At 37.2% G+C, this 22,089-nt stretch overlaps 2 protein-coding genes across 3 annotated transcripts in view; one reads left to right on the top strand and one right to left on the bottom strand.

The window, feature by feature from the left end:
• LOC120343165 (uncharacterized) overlaps positions 1-22,089 on the bottom strand; it is a 176,039-nt gene that overhangs the window by 101,902 nt on the left and 52,048 nt on the right. The window lies entirely within an intron of this gene.
• LOC120343531 (uncharacterized) lies at positions 124-21,274 on the top strand. 2 transcript variants are annotated; one of them, XM_039412737.2, is made up of 6 exons: positions 124-286; positions 12,376-12,567; positions 15,219-15,541; positions 17,252-17,706; positions 18,239-18,735; positions 19,206-21,274. In XM_039412737.2, the coding sequence occupies exons 1-6, from the start codon at positions 172-174 to the stop codon at positions 19,970-19,972; spliced, it is 2,349 nt and encodes a 782-aa protein (XP_039268671.2). In that variant the 5' UTR covers positions 124-171; the 3' UTR covers positions 19,973-21,274. The 2 variants fall into 2 exon arrangements, with proteins under 2 accessions (XP_039268671.2, XP_039268672.2); XM_039412738.2 differs by lacking the exon at positions 124-286 and adding an exon at positions 7,858-7,998.

Raw genomic sequence — 22,089 nt, 5'->3', positions numbered from 1 at the left:
TGAAAAATACAGAATAAGGAAGGATAGTTAGGTAATTTCGCAATTCCAAAATAACAGTAGACTACCTACCCCATGTTTGAGTAACTAAATTTGCATTTTACTTATTTTACCACCAGAATGGCGCCTTATCCAAATGAAATAGTCTTAGGTAATAATTTGCAGTCATTCGGGATGCATAAATCCTTTTTGTCGCATTATAATGGAACTGTCGCGAAGAATAGCCACCACCCAATGAAAAGAGAAAGACCAGCGTTCCAGATACCTGATAAGACACAGTACATTTATGGTAAGATTTATTAGTTTTGTTAATTTAGTAATGTTGCATCTGCCGATGGGACTTCATCTTTAAGCTCCACGTCTGTTTTTATTCGCTTATTGTTCTCTTCTTCTCTTATTGTTTTTAAAACCCGACGACATAATTCACATTGTGACGTCAAAAATCAAAATTATGACGCAGTTACACATCATGAATAAGTTCTTTCTCGTAACGTATTTGACACACTCAAGTGTTTGATGTCAAACGGACGATTTTTAAGAGAAATGTTGAGGTATATAATAATCATAATTGAATATTCTAACACAAAAATACATTGAGCGATACAAGCGAAACATGACAAAGTGAACACGACTAATTGCCATTAGCGCAAATTGGGATTAGAAAGCATGATAAACATGTGCACACTTCAGGTCGTACACGCGTCCGCGACGGGTGTCTTTTTCGTTGGGAATAGATATGGATGTATGGCCCCGTTTACATACGATAAATATTATGCTGTTCATATTCCCTTCCGGTCTCCAGTCCATGTTAAGTATGAACTTGTTTTCATGCCACACCTATTTACGCCACTCGCTACGAACAATGCCCTGTACGAGCAGACTCAGATATCTGATGATATGTAGGGAGCTGCCAGGATTTAATCCGATTCCATACCGTCCTTATTTTTAAGTTTGTTCTTATTTTTAGCTTGCGTCCGTATTTTTGGCTTGCGTGTCCTTATTTTGTCTTATTTGGACTTCATAAAGGAAGCTTTGTGTTGTTTATCTTACCGCCAAAGCTATATTGTGGCATCATAAATGCAACACAATCTTATTTGGAACACAAAGAGCAAGGCACAGATAGGCATGAAGCGTTGTTAGTGTGGCGATCCTTGGGTTTTGTCGTGGTGGTGGTTATTTTAACCTAAATTTAAAAATGAGCAAACTCAAAAACGTTTTTCGTGAGTACGGGAAAGAATTCAAAGTTAAACGAAGCTCGAAGGGTGAGTGCTTTGCACACTGTGACGTCTGTAATTGTGACATTAACCTGGAGCCCATAGGAAAGCCAGCTATTTTTGCTCACAATGCAGAAATTCTTCCAGTCGTCCTTATTTTGGGTTCCAGATCGATGGAATCCCTGCTTATAGTATAAGGCTTTAAGCGCTAGGCCACCGCGTCGCGATGATATTTTACGTCGTAGCATCACAACTAAAATTGCGCAAATTACTATGGAATCTAGTGCATAATATAGCTATTATGATCTGTGCAACTGTCGACCGAGGTCCTAATTAGTCCTAATTGCCCCCTTAGAAGCGATATAGGACTATAGTAATTAACGGTGCACACTTTTTGCAATGCATATTCCATGGCTAACTAAGCTCATGCCCGGCATTGACTGGTAACTAAGTTGGAGGCCGTGGTTCGCCATATGATTAAGGCGTATTATCACTTTCCTCTCCCCCGGGATAAATATGTAAATTCTTCAAAGTTCTAAAAATTAGATGCAGCGCGATCGAAGAAAGCTATTGAAACTCTTTGAAACAATAAAATAATGTTGTGGTGGGCATGAGTATAAAAATCTCAAACTATATCGATATCCAGGCCAACACATTCCAAATACACCCAAACGGTTATAATTTGTGTTTTCTTGGATTTGAGTATATTGTTCATATATATAGTTCTGGTTCAAATACAGCTTTGACCGATTCGGGTCGAAAACGTACCTGATTAAGCACGAGTCGAAACGCTTAGCCTGATTTTATCAGCGCTGAGAATTTCTTTTATCTTATTACACTCATGTATTGCGTCACTTGCGTGTATTCAATAATAGATTGGCTTATGTTCAAATTTGTAGGTTGTTATTGGGTTTTAAAATCAATATCACGTTACACCATTTTCTTTCTGTAACGTCCACTTTTTGCTTCTGAGTAAGCATATGGTCTTGTTTTGCTTGAAACGTTCGTTAACATGGATTGGATTTTTCCTGAACAGGTCGTTATCAACTTAATTTTTTAAAAGCAATTTTGATGTGCTTTTTTCACTTTATACTTACCCTGCAAAAAAAATTTTCTCGACTAGTTCCGTTGTTTGAGATTCGTATTCACTGCGATGCCGCCAGTGCGCTTTATAGTAGATTCATGATTTGCTTCTTGACATAACTACAACTGTCTACGGTTGGGATCTGTCCCTTATCTTCATATATATATACATTTTGTTGTTATATCTGATTTGATTTTACGTTTATAAAGTCTAAATGAAAAGTTATTAACTAGTTTTTTTTGTTGGCATTGTGTTTTTTATTCAGCAGATATCTTTTGTTATGAAGTTTTGATATAATAGTCTTTAATAGATTTATGTTAAGAAGAATTGACCATTGAAATTGAGAAAACTCCCGTGTGTTTGAAACAAATTTGATTCAAAATTAAACTTATATAATTATCCGATCATCTAGTGAAAGATGAAAAAAAAACTTCCTGACAAGTGTGAGTCATCCGGTCGTGAAAATAAAAGTATTAAAATAATAAAAAATGAAAGAGAAATTGTTCTGTTTTCATCTCTGTAGCGTTTTGTTACATTATTAAACAGAAGTATCTTGTCATTTTCAATTATGTCCATCAATTTCGAAGCATGATTCATCATATTTGAAAAAATATAGTATGGTTACTTTGTTTTTAGAGTAAATATATCCTTCTACCTTACACGTGCCCAAAGTTGAAATATAAGTTTTTACCGTGCGTGGTTTGATGTTGGTTTTCTCAGATTCATATATTTTTATCTGTTCGTTCCATTGGCGGTATTTCTTTCCATATTTATACTAACTTACTTCGTAAAATACGTAAATTTGCGTCAATTTTAACTTGTGGAAAGGAAATAGCCGTATGGTAATTCATAACGTGCGGTCGACCTGAGTAGGATAATAAAAAGAGAGAAACATGGTACGGGAGGTCAGAAAATAACTTAAAGAAACAAAGCGAGAACCGGCGATCAAAGGACGTCGGTTCAAACGAGGGCGTTCTGGCGAACGAACCCGTTTGAACCTCGCTTGAGGTCTCTTGCTGCATTCTCGCCGCATAATAGCGAAGAAATTCAACGGTTTATGACGACATAATGCTAATTCAACGGCGAGGGAATGGAGAGTCACATGCAATGGCGATAATGCCGAGGATAGATATAGATTTTGGCTTTATTTAAAAGTTTAGTATGTAAGAAAGGAAAAGTTATCCATAATTTAGTGTTTGAGTATCTTACAATAAAGTTAGCACTATTTAATTGTGGGATAAGATTCAAAATTTGAAAGAATACCGGCACTGTGATGTTCGAAGTCTTCCTCTGGCGAATACAAAAATTTGTTTAGTAGATTTTTTACCTTCAGATTTTCAGCAATCTTAAAAATTCGAGACAAGTAGGCTATTTTGATGCAATTAAGCCTTGAATATAAAAAGAAGTTGTACCGGTCTGCCGGTGTAGATTATTCTCGCGCACGAGTGTTACTTAGCGTTTTACCTATTTAAAGATTAAATCTAAAAATAGATGTTTTAGACTAGATTGTTCAATCAAGCTTTGCGTAATTAAATGAATTCCTTAGGCGCGCAGTGAGAAAAAATAGTTTATGCTGTTCTAGGGTAGTTTTAATTCAATAAAGTCACTAAATATGTCCAAATATGGCTACGGTATATATTTTACAAACTGAGGATTTGTAATGATGTGGGGACAATATAAATTATTAGGATTAAATTTCAAGTTCACACCTACCGCGGGAAAAAGCCGGATCGATTTTTCCAACCCAAAACAAGTTTCGCCGTCGATATTAGCGAGTCGCGACGGTCTGCATCTAGGTTCGCAAAAAGTTATTTTTCCCGTACTCGCGCTATTTGGAATTCCCATCCACGGATGTTTTCCGTTATAGTGATGCCATGAAGTCCTTTAAGTCACATGTCAATCTGTATTTTCTGGTCAATGCGTAGCTCAAGCTATTTTACATACAACTCATAATTGCGTGCTTGCGGTTACACGTAACACACGCAACTTTCATATTATTGCCGGTACCAGTACTCTATTTGCTGCAGTACCGGTACTCGCGCCTTTTCCACATAATTAAGCTGTCTTGGCGGCTTTCCTCTCCCCCAGGATAAATGCGGAAATATTCCTAATTCTTGGTTTGGCAAAACTTGCACAAAAATTCTTGCTTTTTCATATCTTATGTCATCATTGAAATGTCAAAAGCAATCAATAGTTTGGATCGATATATAAACATTGCATAATCTCTTCCTATTCGGGTAATTGATGATAGGTAAGTATACACAAACATCCTTTTCGTCCCTAGAAAACAGAAATGCTTATCATTATTATCATAATCCGAATGATCATTATTATTTTTCTGTTATTGAATACAAGAAATGCAGCAATGTGCAGGAATTCTTTTATATTCAAACGGACCACTTAGTGTAAGGTTGTTCATTATCCCAAAAATATGAATATATGCTAATATATTCTGTTCAAATAATCGTACAATGTTTCCTGTTTATCTCGTAAGAGAGGAAAGCCGATAAGATAATTGATACAGACTAATAAACGCGTATACAAGGTTTTAAATTTGCAAATCATGAAATATGGCTAAAAGATCTTGATTTCAGATTTGTTTTCAGTCGTTAATTATTCATTTATTAAAATGAAAATTATGAATAAAGAGAGTGTTTTTGCGTTATTTTCAATTTCCTAGTCGCATATTCGTTTCTTTTTTATTTATTTATTAGAGTAAAAATTTGAATATGAGTAGCTATTTTGGAAGCTTCGAGTCAAATATTCGTTCGTTTTCATTTTGTGTATTTTTATTTGGATCTTTTATTTTGCAAATATAAATTGTACCATATAATCTATTTCTGTCGACTTTTTTCAGCATGGATTCGATTGAATCATGCCCAGCGCATCCAACCCCTAAGCCAACTTTTGGCGTTAAGTACCACCGGCCACAGATGGTCGTTTATGTTTTTTTTTTCAAATACTGGCAACACCCCGAGTGACCATCAGCGATCGCCTCAATGAACTATTACGCAACAGTTGAATCGGGTTCGTTTTTTGTTGACGTTTGTCTCGTCATAGTTCAATTTAGGAGGGGATTACGTGAGGGTCAAAGTTTACGAAAAATGCGGTCGGAGAAGAATAAAGTTATGTCGTTATAAACAAAATCAAATATATATATTGTTTGCATCATTTTCAACTGGGAATATATCGCCATTTTCATGAGCTTTCGCGAGTTTCGAAATACGATATTTTTTCAGCTCCAGGTAAGCCTAAATATTTAATCCAGAAGTTTCACAAAAGTCTAAAACGACCAAATATACATTTTATTCACGATATAATTTCAATCCACCAATATTACAGAATGTCGTAAATACCGATTTGCAATTAATTTTGTTGTTTCAATATTAAGGCCAGTGGTAAATATCTTTTTGAAGGTAACCGGGTGCTGGCGAAAAGAGTGAGCCCTCTGCGGTTCGGACTCTGTACTCCCGAATTAAACGCGTACAGGATTTCAGAGAGTCGTCTCTAGTCATTGCACCATAATTTTACTCGAAATCTCACGATTCGATATCAGTATTCCGTGTGGTCCTGTTATATTAATATCGGATTGGTATATGAATAATGAAAATAATCTCGGAAGACTCGAATATTATTTGCTTGTCACTCTGACAATTTAGAAAATCACTTTTGAAAAATTTCTGTATTTATTTTCATCAAAGTACAGTAGAGTATGACTGTTCGTTGGGCGTGGTAAAGTACCTTTTTCTACTATATTCCACATAATAACAAAGACAGCGCTATTGATTGCCATACGTTTTTTGACAAGTTACGTAACCGGAAGAGTGCGCATGCGCCGACACATGTGCGTTGCAGCTCCAAACAACAGGATCATAATATCCTAAAAACATAACTAAAATATCGTGACGTACCTAATGACGTAATTATCGGCGAAACAACATATTGTAAATTAATGAGACTGAAAGACCACAGTTAATTAACGGATATTTAAGCGACAGTTGGGGATAGGGAGTGAGTGATACAAGTGTGACAGGTATATGTTTCAGGCAGAAAGGCACAGATAAGTATAACTTAAAAATGAAAATATAATGTGTACACTTGAAAATTTGGAAATAGTTTTTTTTCTGTTGTAATTATAAATATATGAAATAAAATGCATGAAAGAAAAGTACTTCGCTTTATATATGAAGATTTTATTATCATTTATGTTTCTGACCCCAAGTATAATATTCCAGATTCCCAGTATCATTTGAAATACCCATGCGAATAAGCACAATCTGGAAACAAAAAATAATTTTACTTTTAATTATTTTGTTGTCAAAAATAATATCGCAATTGAGCCCGCTTTTGATTTAGCTTCAATTGCGATGAGTGCAGTTCAGTGTGATCAATAAAAAAGATGTTTAGACGGACGCCCTCGAACTTCAATCACCCTCAGTGACTTTCTAAAACCTGGACCTGATTGGTCAGTGAAGGACGCAAAGTCGAGCCTGATTGGCGGACAAAAATAAAACACAACGTTGATTCGTTACTGCTTAGATTATTTCATACGTTTTCCCTTTTATGTAACGCAGATCGTGCCTTCTTCTTTCGCCATTGTGCACGAGTATATTTTAGTTATGCTTCGGATTTTTGCAGATATACAGCAGATTGCGTTTGAGAATGTGAGACATATATAGAGTTATACTAAAATACAGACACGGTGTTACAGAAGTTTGTATAACCTTGTAAGCCTGTAAGCAAGAGGCAGGGGCGTAACTAGAAATTTTCAAGGGGGGGGGGGGAGACAGCTAGCGGGTCCGGCCGAACGCCGGAAAGCGTGTTCTCAAGCTCCGAAAAATTGCTATAAATAATACAGAAAGATACTTTTTTTAACATTTAAAAAAAGGGGGGGGGGGGACCCCCAAAACCAACCCCCTAGCTACGCCCTTGGCAAGAGGTCCTAACTGAAAGTTAATAGCAAAGCGACCAATAATGCCTCAAGGCTTATCGTTTTGAGGGAGAAAATTTGACCTTGTATTTTTGTGTAGTAACGCTGTTATCGTTTAGTTATTAGTATCACTGTAATATATATATGTATGCACATTATAAACTCAATCAAACTGTAAAAAAAAAGTCAGAGTACCAGTTGCGCGTAACAATACTATACGAGAGAGGAATAAAATTTTTAAAAAAGACAGGGACCGAAACTTATAGAAAAAGGTTGGGAACCAATGCCTAAAAGCTATTTATAAATTTGCCCTTGCGACAGAAATACCAGTAGATGGCGAACAGCACTGGACTTAAAACAATTCGATACGGCGCTCCAGAAGTGTGTGTACCAATATGGGGGGGAACTCATTTTGTTCGCTTACTTTACATCAATTTGTGTAAAGGGGCGGAAGCCTATTGGCAGGGGGTATATTTACTTGGCTAACACAGACAATCCCGAACTCGTGATAGAACTAAAATAAGGAAAATCGGAATAAAATTATGGCCTAACCCTAACCTGGTACACATACTACGGGAGCGCCATTTGGTATTACACAGTCAAGAAAACGGCTTGATTGACATATGAAATGGCGTTACTCACAAAATATTTTTATTTATAAAACAGAGAATACTGCCTTATAATTTTCTTAATTAAATACTTTCTCGGGGTGATGGAGGAATATAAAAGAAAAATATTGCTGAAAAGAACCGGAGATTCTATCTTTGAGATTGGTAAGCATCTCATTAGAGATTAAATATTGTTTAACATAGATTGTCAATCAAGATTTGTTGATTTTATGTTATAGAAACCAAAGCGCTGCGATATACCGAACAGGACAGTTTCCAAGTTCTCTTCTCATAAAAATTGTTTCATTCGTCTGAATGCGTGATGCGAAAACTTTTTAATAGGAATAACCATGCCGGAAACCGATCGTATTTTTTTTTATCATATTTTAAATATAAATAATTGTTTTATCATTGTTTGGTCACAATTAATTTCAAACAATTTATTTATCGCCGTCTTTAAACCGCATGATTATTCTTTTCTCGCCATTGTTGTAAACTGCTTGTCTGAGGAAGTCTGATTTTGGTCAGACGGAACGTTACAGAAATACATTTGTGTTAGTGTGCAGCAGGACTCTTGAATTGAATAGAATAATATTGATGTATGCCTTTTTGGAATGATAAAGAAGTTTGAAGATGTTAAATCGGTTTATTTGCCGTTTTGGTAGGATTCCACAATGGAAAGAATTTTTTTTTTTTAGAAATAGCGTGCGATTCCATATGTGCAAAAAAAACCTCAATTTTAATATATAGCTTACACAAGAAATTAAAATTTTGAAGGTTTTTTTGAATATGTTTTATGGCTTTTAAAAACACCAGATTGTATGGAGAACTCGTGTACTTTATTTCTGAATACCATACCTTTCCATACATAAATTATTAACAGTCATACTTGGAAAGTACAAAATATCTCGTACATTCATTCATGCAATATATTCGATCCCGTGCGTGGCCTTTCCTATTGTCGTCAATTTTCGTTTTCTATGCAACGTGACCATATAGTGACCATATATTCAGCGTAACAGGAAAATAATTTAGGTCAGCGGAAAATGCGCTGGTTACGCACTGATGACGCATGATTTTCTAACGCAAAAATCAACAAATTACGTAAGATTTCGAAGTTATCGGAGAAATAAAAATTGCGGGACCACAAAATATTCGCGCTCATTCACGTAAATCCACCGTTTTTTTATTAGCTATGTGGATTTTGAACAATAATAGAGCACAAGGAAACAAACGTTCCGAAAACTTCCGTCGTGGCTGTAAGTATTACAAACTATATTTTTCTGAGAAAATATAAATTCATAATGCTGTTTTTATGAATATAAAAAACAAAAAAGCCCGCCGATGGTTATAGATTTATTCTGAATGAAATGTTCTTTGGTCAACGCGAAATTACTTTAGCTCTTTTGAAGCTCTGGACAATCGTTAGGTCGGGCAGAATTGTAACGGATGAAATTGTCAGAAATGGTGAGATTTACCCGAATGTCATGAGTTTTTATAATTCGAATTAGGCTATCCAGCTCTTTTCAAGATCAAGAAGGCCTGAATTTAGAGTTTAGACAATTGTTCTGGCAGAATTGTAACAAAGAAAAGTGCCAGAATTGGTGGCATTTATCCGAATGTCATATGTTGTTGAGTTGAATACATTTCAAATGAATATTTTTCGATTACAGATGTTATTTGAGTATAGAATTTTTGACAGTTTTATACGCTAAACATATATGCGTTAGTTACCATTTTCCCTAAAATACTTAAGGCAGTATTTTTAACCAGGCAACCCGCCCGCGAGTCGGGAAATTTCAAACGACGGTATAAACTGGGCGGCTCCAAACAGAATGAAACTGGTGGCGGACGGTTTTTTTCTTGCTCCAATTTTCTCGGCCTTCGTTGCTTGTTGGATAAAAACTAAAAACTCTTATTTAACTATGAGAAAAATACTATGTATATATGTTATGAAGAAAAAGATTGAAAATGCGAGTAAAAAGTTTTTTTCGTATTATTATATTTTTTGGTGAAAATAGATTTATAGCAGGGATAGTATTATTGAAAAATTAAAAATATATTAAATTATTGGACTTAGATTTGCGACTTGCAGCCTAATATTTGAAAAATCATTCTTAATTTCAAGATATTGTGATATATATAAAATTGAGTTATGATGTTGGGATTTCTTCACTGTTTTATTATTAAAATTTTACGAAATGATACAAAACACAATATTTAGCTTCGCTTAATTTCTACTTTTTGCCATTTGTTAATCTTCGAAAAATTGTCACGTATTTGTGGCATATTTGACCTCTACTTAATCAGAAATGAAACACTAACATATAGCCGAACCCTGAGCGTTATACATGTCGGTCCTTATTCAGATTCGAGAATTTGTATGTGTTGAACTTTTCGACCGGTCTTTGAATACTTCAAATAGGTATGATCGGGCCCTATCTTCAGCTTTTAAAATCTACATCACGGAAATAATTAGCTGGATCGAATATTTCCCCCGTTGAGCATATCATTGATATATATTGAGAGAGTAAATTAATAGGCTGCGCACGTCACTGTGCTTCATGTCAGAGTTCTTTTTTATGTTAAATACCGATCGCAAATCCACCAGTTTCAAATCATTTGAATGATTCATTTGTACCAGATTTTTTGGTACTTCCGTAGTATGTGTACCAGGTTAGGGTTAGGACATGATTTTATTTCTAGTTTCCCTTTTTTAGTTATATTACGAGTTCGGGGGCTGTCTGTGTTAGTCAATTGATTATACACCATGTCCATAGGTTTCTGTCCCTTTACTCAACTTGATGTAAAGTAGGCGAACAAAATTAGTTACTTTCATATTGGTACACACACTTCTGGAGCTTGTCTACTTATTTAATAGTGGACGCATGTTCGGAGTGTAAAGTGCGGCAATCGTAGTATAAAAAACGTAATACGTAGGCCTACTTTGTTTAATTTACCACGTTTTTTTTCTAATACAGAGCAACAGAATCGATTGTTATCAATATTTTTAGTCCGTTGCTGCAATCATTGCAACGCGCATTTCTGCAGAATACTAATTGACAATTAATTACATATCCCTTGCTCGTTTCCTACTTTCCGATCCTTAATTTATAACAAGATGTAATTACGGATATCAATTATGTCTTGTGCAGAACTAGCTGTTTCATGTGTCACGTGACATGACGATTAGCCAATCAGAAATTGGTTTATTTTTATACTCATTAATCGAACATTGTTGGAATATCCGTCAAAATAGATATGAGACAAGTCATTAAGCTTTTTTAGCCCGCAATAAAAAATCGCTACCCAATAATTTTGACATAGCGGAAAATTAAAAACACCGATTATGGTATATATAAAGCGAAATTTTAATATGCAATGAAGCCTCATGTCATTGTCGACCTCGGCGAGGGGGAGAGGGCGTGATGTCATAATGCTAACACTTAAAAATACGTCATATCGAAACGTGACGTGAATTACGTGAAATAAAAAAATACAAATTATGATGTGAATAATGGTCGATGCCTGAATCTTCATGATGTGTCTGAGAAAGACGAAAAAACAAAACACAAACAATATGTTATTGCACACCCAACCAACAGTGGAGTATAGTAATTAACGTATAAAACATAATTTTCTTGATCATCTTTACCGTAAGTTGCGCAATATGTCGAAGAGGTCGAATCCCCTCAAGGCGAGTTTCATCACTTTATCTTAACCTTGAACTTGCGCAAGAGTGATTAATTAGGCTAATGACTACGCTTTAGCACATAATGTTTGTCGGAGTCAAAGAAAATGACCCTTCGATTAATAAATGTAATTAGATGTTATAAAACGCTATTGACGTGAAGATGTCGATAAATCGTTTTCGATATTTTTATGGCAGTTTTTACGATTTTTGCAACCGCGTTTTGCAACAGCATGTTTGGCTAATATTTGATGACATCACTTTTGTTTTTGCTGGAGATGTTGTGGCCCAGCGGTTCCCAGCGGGTGCCCATGGCCTTCCAAGGGGGCCACAGAGCAGATAGAGGGGGGGGGGGTCTGATTTCACTTTTCCTTTTACAAAAAACTCTCCGTTCTTCCTATAGTTTCATTGCTTCATAAGGTGATTTCACAGGGTGTTTTCGCTTTGTTGAGCATGAATTATTGTTTGATAATAATAGGTTTTGGAATCTACCAATCAAAATAACACTATAAAAACCACTGAAATGATAAACAGTGGGCGCGAGTGCTCAATATATTCATATTGAAGACACATGAGCAGAACTGGTGTTAGCAAAGCGATGTAATTTCCCGACGTGTATACCTGGTGACATTTTGCCCCTGTTTGACTCCGAGCTTCTTAGATTGTATGTTAACTAATCTATAATATTATGTATATTGTTCAAATTCTCAAAAACTTTCATTTTTCCTAGTTCTTGAAGATCCAGTATCAGATGAGTATCTGGGTCTGCCTGTATGCTCTTTCCTTCTTTCGAATATTCTGCGAATTTGAAATGAAAACATTCTGAAAACTATTATTTTTGTTTTTTCTAGGGGATCCAGTTTCAGATGAGTATTTGAGCCGGCCACACATGTGCGATACGTGCGGTAAACGATTCACTCTTCTCGAGAACTTGAACCGACATCAAATGATACACACAGATGAAAGGCCTTATGTTTGTACTTATTGTAACAAAAGATTTCGACTTGCTCAACATTTGAAGGAACATGTGCGAATTCACACAGGTATGGAAAGTCATGATTCAATAGCATTCAGAGTAATATAATTCTTTTCTCCGTTCTCCGTTTTCGTGAAAATGAAGCGCTGCTGTTTGGGTACTTCCGTAGTCTGTGTACGCAGTTTAGGGTTAGGCCATAATTTATTCCGATTTTCCTTATTTTAGTTATATTACGAGTTCGGGGACTGTTTGTGTTAGCCAAGTGAATATGCTCCCTGTCCACAGGTTTAGGTTCCTTTACACCACTTGATGTAAAATAGGCGAACAAAGTTAGTTACCTCCATATCGGTAGTTGGTAACAGACTCCTGGAGCGCCGCTGTTTGTACTGTTGAATAATGCTCATATAAATAGCACCAGCGCCAGTCTATTAGTTTTTTACATGACGCGTTTAAATATCTTGGATTGGATTTAAAGTGCGTAGAAGAATTTTCATCGGGATAGAATGATTTTTTTTGCGTGATGAAGCGCCATAAGATTATTATGCAATTTGCAAGAGAAGTGTCGTGTTTGCAATTTCGAATGCCACGTCAAATATTTCATTTTTTTTCTAAAACTGTCCAGTTTTAAACCCTTTTTCTGAAATATTATATCACAAAAATCTGTGCTATTTTCTTGGTGTTCATCATCCCTTTCGAATAGTATTTTCTCGTAATTCGTAATACGCTCATGATGTCCACTTTCTCACCAGCGGTGTGCCCGCGAATCTTATCGTTTGAAACTCAATTGACACACAACAATAGCAAACCCTAATATCTCTGCGCATAAAAGTGGGCACTCGCATGCGAAGAGACTTGGCCGTAATGTTGACAAAGTACGGATCGCAACAAAAAGTTTCGCGACGAATTCGGGTTCTGAAACTGGATATCACGAGATGGAATTTTACAAAATTTGATGAAATATGACGCTTTTTGTAATAGTACGGTCACCAGAGTTGCCCTATCTTCTTGTCGCAATCGGGGATAAATAAAACCATAAATATTCGGTGACGATATAAAATAACATGTTGTTTTAACGCTTGTTAGGTCCGACATTTGAACTCATTCGACGTAGCTTGTTTACATCTGAACTAAAATTTCAAATGACTTCGAACCCGCATGAATTGTTTTACTATTTTTCGCGCGTAGGAATTGAAAACGATGTCATAAAACTTTCTCTATTATTGAAATTCCATGGGTAAATGTGGGTAAATAAAGTTATAATCTATGTGTGCGGTATATGTAAAAGCGTCAGCATGCGATTGAAGTAAATTTGCGACCGGGTTTCCAACTATATATGAGATAATTAGACTAAGAATGGACTTGAATCAGCTTTCAAACGAACCACGAACGACGCCATGCTGAATCGTTCCTAAATCCAGTACTTTACTTTATTCGTAGTCCAGGCTTGGATGTAGGTAAATTGAGGTACTATGTGCGCGGTGTATGTTAAATGCGTCAACATGCTTCTGAAATAAATTTTTGCATGTTGTCGGAAAGGGTCCAGGTTTCCAACTATATCTTAGAATGAAAACAGGCTTGAGAGGCGAAAGAATTTAGTATTTCATTCAATTGCCTTCGTTAACTATTTTTAGGGTGGGATTTCAGTCCTAACTTGCAAACCCAAATAGCGTTTTTTGTAGTCTTCCAATAGGTCCAGTATATAGAAAACTTGAAGGTAGTACACGCCTACGGAAGATCCAAAACGAATCCGGTTCAAATATTTTTCAGAAAAATACCTTCAGAATTAGGAATTGGATATAAATTTTCCAAAACCCTGGTGTTTTCTCCCAACAGACCACAGCATGGCCTACTGTATAACTCAGCCTAGTTAATAATTCATTGTTCATAAGTTACTCCACTTTAACTCAAAAAGAACCTTCATGCGTGTGCAACGGGTTAAAATTTCTCCAACTCGTAATGACTTGATATAAAAGGGTTAATCCCATTTAGCGAGAGCGAACCCGGATGACCGCAATCCATACCTCACTTTAATGATCAGCTGGAATTGATTTCTGTGATCTATTGAGCCGAGCGGGTTGCGCAACCTCCGTCGTGCCTCGAATATAAAATATTAAATTTCGGAACGTGATTGCGCATGCGCCCGCGCATGTCACTCACAGGTGCATGTATATCCGATAGAATTATGTTTGTTACATTATCGTGATGTATTCTCCTAATTGAAATAAACGTAAATAGATTTATGTGTGGCGATTAGCACCGGTTTGCACTTCTTATACACGACATGAGATTCCATTCGTTAAACTTCGTCGCCATTTAACGCTCTGGCAAAGCACCAATTTTCTGTGGTGCTCCCGTAGTGTGTGTACCGGTTTACGGCATATTTTTATTGCGATTTCCTTATTTTAGTTCTATTACGAGTTCGGGGACTGTCTGTGTTAGCCAATTGATTATACCCCCTGCGCATAGGCTTTCGTCCCTTTACACAACTTGATGTTAGGCGAATAAAATTAGTTATCTCCATATTGGTACAAACACTTCTGGAGCGCACTTTCTGGTAAAAAGCGTATGACCCTAACCCCAGTGCGGTAGACGTCGTGCTAGCCTTAGAGACCAGAGTTGGATCTCGTGCTATACAGCGCCCCAAATTGAAAATATTAAAATTTAAATATCAATTCTTTACAACTTCCGCATGAATATAATTATCATCTCTTATTCCAGGTGAAAAGCCGTACAAATGCCCGACATGCGGTCGAGCATTCTGTCAGATTTCAAATTTGAAGTCTCATCAGAAAACACACACGAAAATCAAAGCATTTAAATGTGACGTATGTGAAAAGAGTTTCAGAAGATCTTTCACATTGAAGCAACACAAGTTGACACATGCAAGACGTTCTATGAGCAATACCACTGGGGATGGAATCAATGAAATGTTATCTCCACGAAAGAAGATGTATCGTAAAAACAGTGCTCCGACGCCGACGACCTTGCACGGTGATGAAAATTTAGGACGTCCACCGTTACCAGCATCTCTCACACAGCAGGTATGTCAATATGTGGTCTTCCTCAGGACGAATGATATGAGTATAAAACTATTTTGACTCCACAATCAGCATAAATGACGATAAAATCAAAATAAAACTGATTACCGAATCGGGAAGCGTGGGAGACGTGCTTAGTATTTTTTTGCTGATATCTTAACTTTGATTCTCCTGTTGGAAGTGGTAGATTTTGAATCTTCTTCTTCTTTGTTGTTGGGAATAGTCAAATTTCCGACTGCTTAAAATCCGAAGGTGTGACTGGCGCGCTTGATATATAAGACATTTTATCGGGTTTCCTCTCTCGCTCTCGAGATAAATATGAAACAATACAATGTAGAATATTTTGCTAAAAGTTTGTCATGTGATTGGTTAGCTTATCCCAATGCATTACCCACCTAATAGAAATGCTCGCAAATGCCAAAGTTTTCATATTCAAGAATCTGCCTCACCGGAGTCAGAATTTGAGGTCGATTTTCAAGCAAGAATCGAATATAAAATCAGTTTCTAGTGAATGAGTCGGATAAAACAGATTTCTCATTTTCCTGTGGCCTGGGTGTCCTAAAAACTCAGGAAGCGTCATATAATTTTATTTGATTACTTTGCATACTTTGGCATGAAGAATTTCTACTTTTACACCTTGTTTTCGCGATTGTTGACGAAGTGAAACTTTGCCAATATCTCGCAATAGTAATTCTCCGGAAACAAACCTCAAAAACACGAAATTAGTTTTGAAATATCCTTAGTATTTTACGAGGCAACAATCGATTATTATTGACCGTGACATGCATACATATACTTATATTTCGCATTAATTGCATCACACACACAGTCATGCTGATACGCTTATCTAAAATCTTGTGTTTGTCTTTGTGAATAATATTACTGGTTACGTAACCTTCGATCGGGTTGTCAGTTAGTGGTTTTTTGGACACGTAGTGGACATAGCGATCGTTTCAATATTATGTTCTTGTTCTTCGACTCGTTTTTAAAAAGTCGCTTTTCTCTTCGATCACTGGACCAATTGCTTTGAAATTTTCAGTAGTTGAAGATTTTTTTTCTAGAAGGCTATTACTTTTATTTATTTCTAAATTTTTTATGAATTCTATCAAATTTGATATTTCGCTCAAAATTTCTCTGTATTTTTTTTATCCACGGGAACACGGATTTTGATCCGCTTGGAGACTGCCTGTACGTTTTGATTCTGCAAAATTCCTGCTACTGAAAATCTAGAATTTTCTTGATGGTACCGGTAGCGTCAAAGGTACCAGTAAGGACTGATTCGCTCTCGTCTACGTGTCCATATATTTGAGCGTTGCTCTCTTGTTATATTCATTGTTATCAGTATTGTTCAGTGGCTCCCAAACCGAGGCCCATGAGCCAATTATGGCCCGCATAACGATTTCATATGGCCCACCGAACGTAAGTAAAATAGTTCAACTTTTTATGTTTTTACTATTTTACGTTCTAGCTAGATACAAACCACTGCAACGTCACTATCGCAGTTTAGGCACGTGCATATTAGAAACAATTCAATTATACTGGTATCTCAATTATACATACCGACACCGGTATCGGCCTCTTTTGGGCGCTCCCATCTCCCGGCCCGCGAATATCCTTCCGCTTCTAATGTTGGACCTCGGCCAATCAACTTTGGGAACCACTGGTTTCATTTAATCAACTTCCCATATTAATCTGGATATTTTTACCCTCTAGATGTCGCAGTCGAGCTTCCCTCAGTTTTCCTCAAACAGGACGGATTCTGGGATCTTCCCATATCCTAATATTCACGGATGTTCCACGTCGTTACCTCCTACCTCAATACCTACAAATTATACTACCGCATCACCTCATCGATTTCCATCAAAGGCAATCTCATCTCCAACTATAAAACAGGAATTCATAGCACCCAATTGTTCCACAAATGATATATCGTATTTCCCGTCCCTATCCGCTCTCCTAAGAAGCGATTCCGACCCCAAACCCGCGCCTTTATACTCTCCCCCGACAACCATTACACCCAATATGAATATGTTACATTACTTCCAAACCCCGTCTTCACATCCTTCGATAGTAGAGAACACCTCAGCCGATACCCCGGTACCTCTTGAATATAAACCTGTAATCAGTCGTGCGGACGAAAGCCTACCAAAGCAAAGCAATAACGTGAGGTAAGATAAATCATAGGCTGACTTTGTTTTATTTATAGAAGTCGAAATCTAAAACTTTTCAATCAGGTATTTCGCTACGTTGTATATGTTTTCCTGCTGGTTGCATAGACTTGAAGTGCTTCAAGACTCGCTGTAATCTTTATTTCTGACGCGTCATATACAACCAAAAATCGATATAGTTTTTGTTGTTCATAAGTATATTATGCTGATCAATAAAGCCAACGCTGCAAATGTCCGTCTTACAACACACAGTTCAAGCCATTTCTGGGTCACCACCACGATCCTGTAAGCAAACCCAAGTCTCTGTCAAACGATTGAGTCATTTTATAATTAACTATGATCCCCGTCCTACATTTCCCATGTTTTTTGTGAAACTTTGTCGAAACCCAGCCCAAGTACACTTGTCATAAATAAAGAAAATCTATCTCTGAGGGACGTTACGTGCGATAACTAGAGTGCCGTGAGCTAATGGAACTACGAAGAATTATAGGCAGAATTTTATAATTTAAAATTTACCTATTTAATTTTGCAGATCTGTGAACGACTGTGTACACTGTGACCGAAAATTCGAAAACGGAGAGCAACTACGAGAACACGTGATCAACGACCATAGCCGCAAAGACCAGAGACGTGATTCTGCCTATTCAAGCCATAGCGACAAATCTCTTCCTTCTTCGCCAAATCTGAGAAAATCCTCTCCAAACACTTCCGGTTCAGCAGCGAATGAGATCACACATGTTACGTTCCAAGCGAAGCGAATCCAATCCGCTTTTATGCAGAGAGTGAAAGACCTTGCTTATAAGTCATTGGGAAGGTGTGAACCCGTACCGGAAGAGGTCACAGAAATTCCGCATACGTCACAATCGGGAGAAAACGATAGAGCAAATGAAGATGTCGTTGGTCCCGATGTCGGTCGTTCGCCAACTGAAAATGACAACCACGATGTGGCGTCAACGACGACTAACGAAGAGCGACATGTCTCCTCCTCTGACGAAATACAAAGTCCAGAGAGAAAGTCACTAAAAAGAGGTAAGAATACACATTAATGTTGTCGATGCGATGTAGCTCATAAAGGCAATACTCAGAAACCTAAAATTTCTTTTAATTCCCGATGAGGTACTTGATGAACAGGTTTGGTCTCCCGCGACTTTTACCACCTAATTTATTTAATATGTAATTACTTTAACTTGTTGGAAAAATGAACTGTAATATGACTTATTATTGTGAACTGTAAGTCGAGTTTATGGTCGGTTTTATTTTGATCGATGTGCGCCAGTATTCGAGCAATATGGACTCACCAAGGATGTACCTGCTTCGTAGGCAGACCTGACTAGTATTTTGAACTTTGTGTCACGTTTTCTTAGCTTGGTACCAAATACCAAACCAAAGCAATCATAATAATATGAGCAATCACACTTGTAATAGTTTCAACACCACAAACTTATCTCTAAACCCCGTCTAATTGTTAGCTTTCAATAAACTCCTTATTTCACTTTCAGCATCTGAAAAACCACAGAAGTGGAAGCGACAACTATGCAACGAATGGTATGAAATACCTGCCAAGAAGTCGAATGAAGACAAACATATGCAAGACAACGAAGAAACTGTGCAATACAAAGATAATGAGAATATAAACAAAAGCCAGGATAGTGAAGCGAAGGGAGATAGTATCGATGGCGCCTCACCAGTGTCACGAACCCCCGATGCATCCCATGATGACACTTATCCGCCGCCTCAAACCAAATCTGTGGCGCCTGGTTTTGATGCCAATCGATTCGCCCCTATCATTGAATGGAAGCCAGTTATAACAGGTTGGAAAGACTTGGTTTATGGCACAATGTATGCGGTGCCACCTCAGATTCAGCAAAGCTTCCTCGGCCTAACCTCGCCATTTGCAGATCCAAGACTTTTATACAACGACAATGGAATACACGGGATAACCGGCGATACAACCAATACCTTCAATATCAAACCCGGAGTTGACTCACTCAACCACGAAAACAACAGCGACCCAGCGTCTAGATTTTTCCGGTTTTCACCAAACACAGTCGCAAATTTCGCATATCGAAAAGAAAGTCAGACTCCGACCACTCCTGAATCTGCCCAATCGGGTATCTACAACCACTACTACCCGTCTGAATCTCTTCCAATATCCGGTTATAGTCGACTCCAACACGCACTTTTATATCAGTGGGATCCAAACCGAACAAGGCTTGACGGTACATCTTCTGTTCCCCAGTCCGCCAATCTTGTTCCCGCTAATTAATTAAATAGCGTCAATAATATTCTTTTCCTATTTTGCTTACTATATAATACTTTCTGTATCCAGGATAACAGCTGTCATTTTTATTACTTTATCAATCACTTTCATTCAAGTTTTATTTTCACCTAGTGTTGCCCTCGCTTCTGAAACAAATAACTGAATATTTACTATTCCCATACGCGACATGAACTGGGGGGCCGAGGTACGCCATATGATTAAGACATCTTTTCGCCTTTCCTCTTCCGCAGGAATTATAAATTTCAGAAATCCTACTGATATCACGAGGAAATCGTCATCAACTAGGTAGCTTTCTGTCAGTCAAAATATGAATAACATGATTTTGTTCGGAATGAAACACCTTCTAGATTCTTGTACAAGGCCCTTTGTTGTCAGTCAATGATGTGCAAGCTACATGGCAATAATCGCCCTGGTTCGCTTATTTAACCAATTCTCTTGCTTTTGGTTCTGATTAACATAGCCAGCCACAGTTGCGTAGATAGCTCCATAAACAATTCAGCAGAGCAAACGTGTTCTTGGTTTGAACATTGAATTTGCGGTAACTCGGAACCCAAAGTTTTATTTGCGACTTGGTCAATTTTGACTGACTGGCTGCGCAACTGCGGTATTTAATAGGTTTAAATTTCATAAGTATAGGGTTATCGCTACGGCATGGAATTCGGTCTAAGCATTTTAGATAAAACGACTAGTAAAAATAAATCTTCCTTCATTCTCAAAGTTTACCTTCAACCACAAATACCTCAAACTTTGTCGCATTGATACATTTAAAACTGTATATTAATTTTTCCAATACCATTTACCTCAGGTTACTCGGAGCACTGTTATAAGCATACCTCTCTGTATAAGCATGTTTGACGAAGATGTACAGTTATAATTTTCATCTGTATTTCATTGTTATAGGTATACAGTGTGACTACATTTTATGTATTCAGTATATTTTGCATAATTTACTTTACTGTGATGAAAATATAGCGTCGTAGACCTCTAGTTATCGATTTCCATCCATTATTACTTCATTCCGTTGAACCAACGGAACTTGTTTAAGAAAAGTACATATAAATACTGGTGCGAAACCTTTGTGGGCGCAAATCCCTCCAAACCTCAAATCCGAGTAGATTTTAATATGACTTTACCAAACTTTTCCCGACTCGCTTAATGACGACCAGAATTCCAGAATATTTTCTTTACATATTGCAAACTCAGGTAATTCAAAATATAAAGATCCTTAATTCTTCTTTTCTTGCATCCAATGCCTTCGTATAACAAATAAAAACAATTATTGTAAAACTCTTGTATTTTTTATTGAACAAGTTTATGAAGAAAGTTTGTGGAAGCCATGGCCTAGTGCAGCGATCGCCAACCTGTGGCTCGGAGCTCTGTCTCAAAGTTGTTTTTTAGAAGCGTTGAGGCATTAATGAGAGGCGGAGGCATAAAGCTAAATACTCCCCACTAATTACACATCACAGCGGTCCCCAAACTATACGTCGCAAGCGGTAAAAATAGGTTGCATTAATGCGATTCAAGTGTGTAAACACTCTCTTTTTTTAGTTTTGCAAGCAGTTTTCATTTCGTCATAGATTCTATTATTGAATCTTCGTATTTTTAAGAACTTGCTTATTGCATCATAAGTGGGTTTCCGAAAGTTTTATTAGCCTCTGACATAAGAGTATATGTTGCGGCTCGGCAGCGCGGCGGTGTGGCTCATCGTGCTAAGCGTTAGGAAAACTCTCGCCATAGCACCTCTGATTACTCTGCGTGGTTTCGCATGTTCGAATCCAATTCGGGAATGGTTATGTGCGAGAGGATTGCTGGACTCTTCGCCGCCGTGGGGTGGTTCACGTAACCGCTGGCCGTGCAAGTCCATGCTTTCGAAAACAAATAACCAACTAATCCCATCAGTGGCGTATCTAGGGTGTGGCAGCCATGGCTCGTGCCATGGGCGCCGTTTGAACAGGGGCGCAAAACGGGCAAAAAGTATTAATCATAAAAAATTTCAATTGGGAATAATTGAAACTCGTATTTTTACTCAGATAATAACGTACAAGTATCTCAATTAAATAATAGTCATTATAAATTGTCAAACTATCAAGGGGGCGAGTTTT

Source organism: Styela clava, chromosome 3, assembly GCF_964204865.1.
Source record: "Styela clava chromosome 3, kaStyClav1.hap1.2, whole genome shotgun sequence".
Lineage (NCBI taxonomy): Eukaryota > Metazoa > Chordata > Ascidiacea > Stolidobranchia > Styelidae > Styela > Styela clava.
This window is presented reverse-complemented; position numbering and strand designations above follow the sequence as displayed.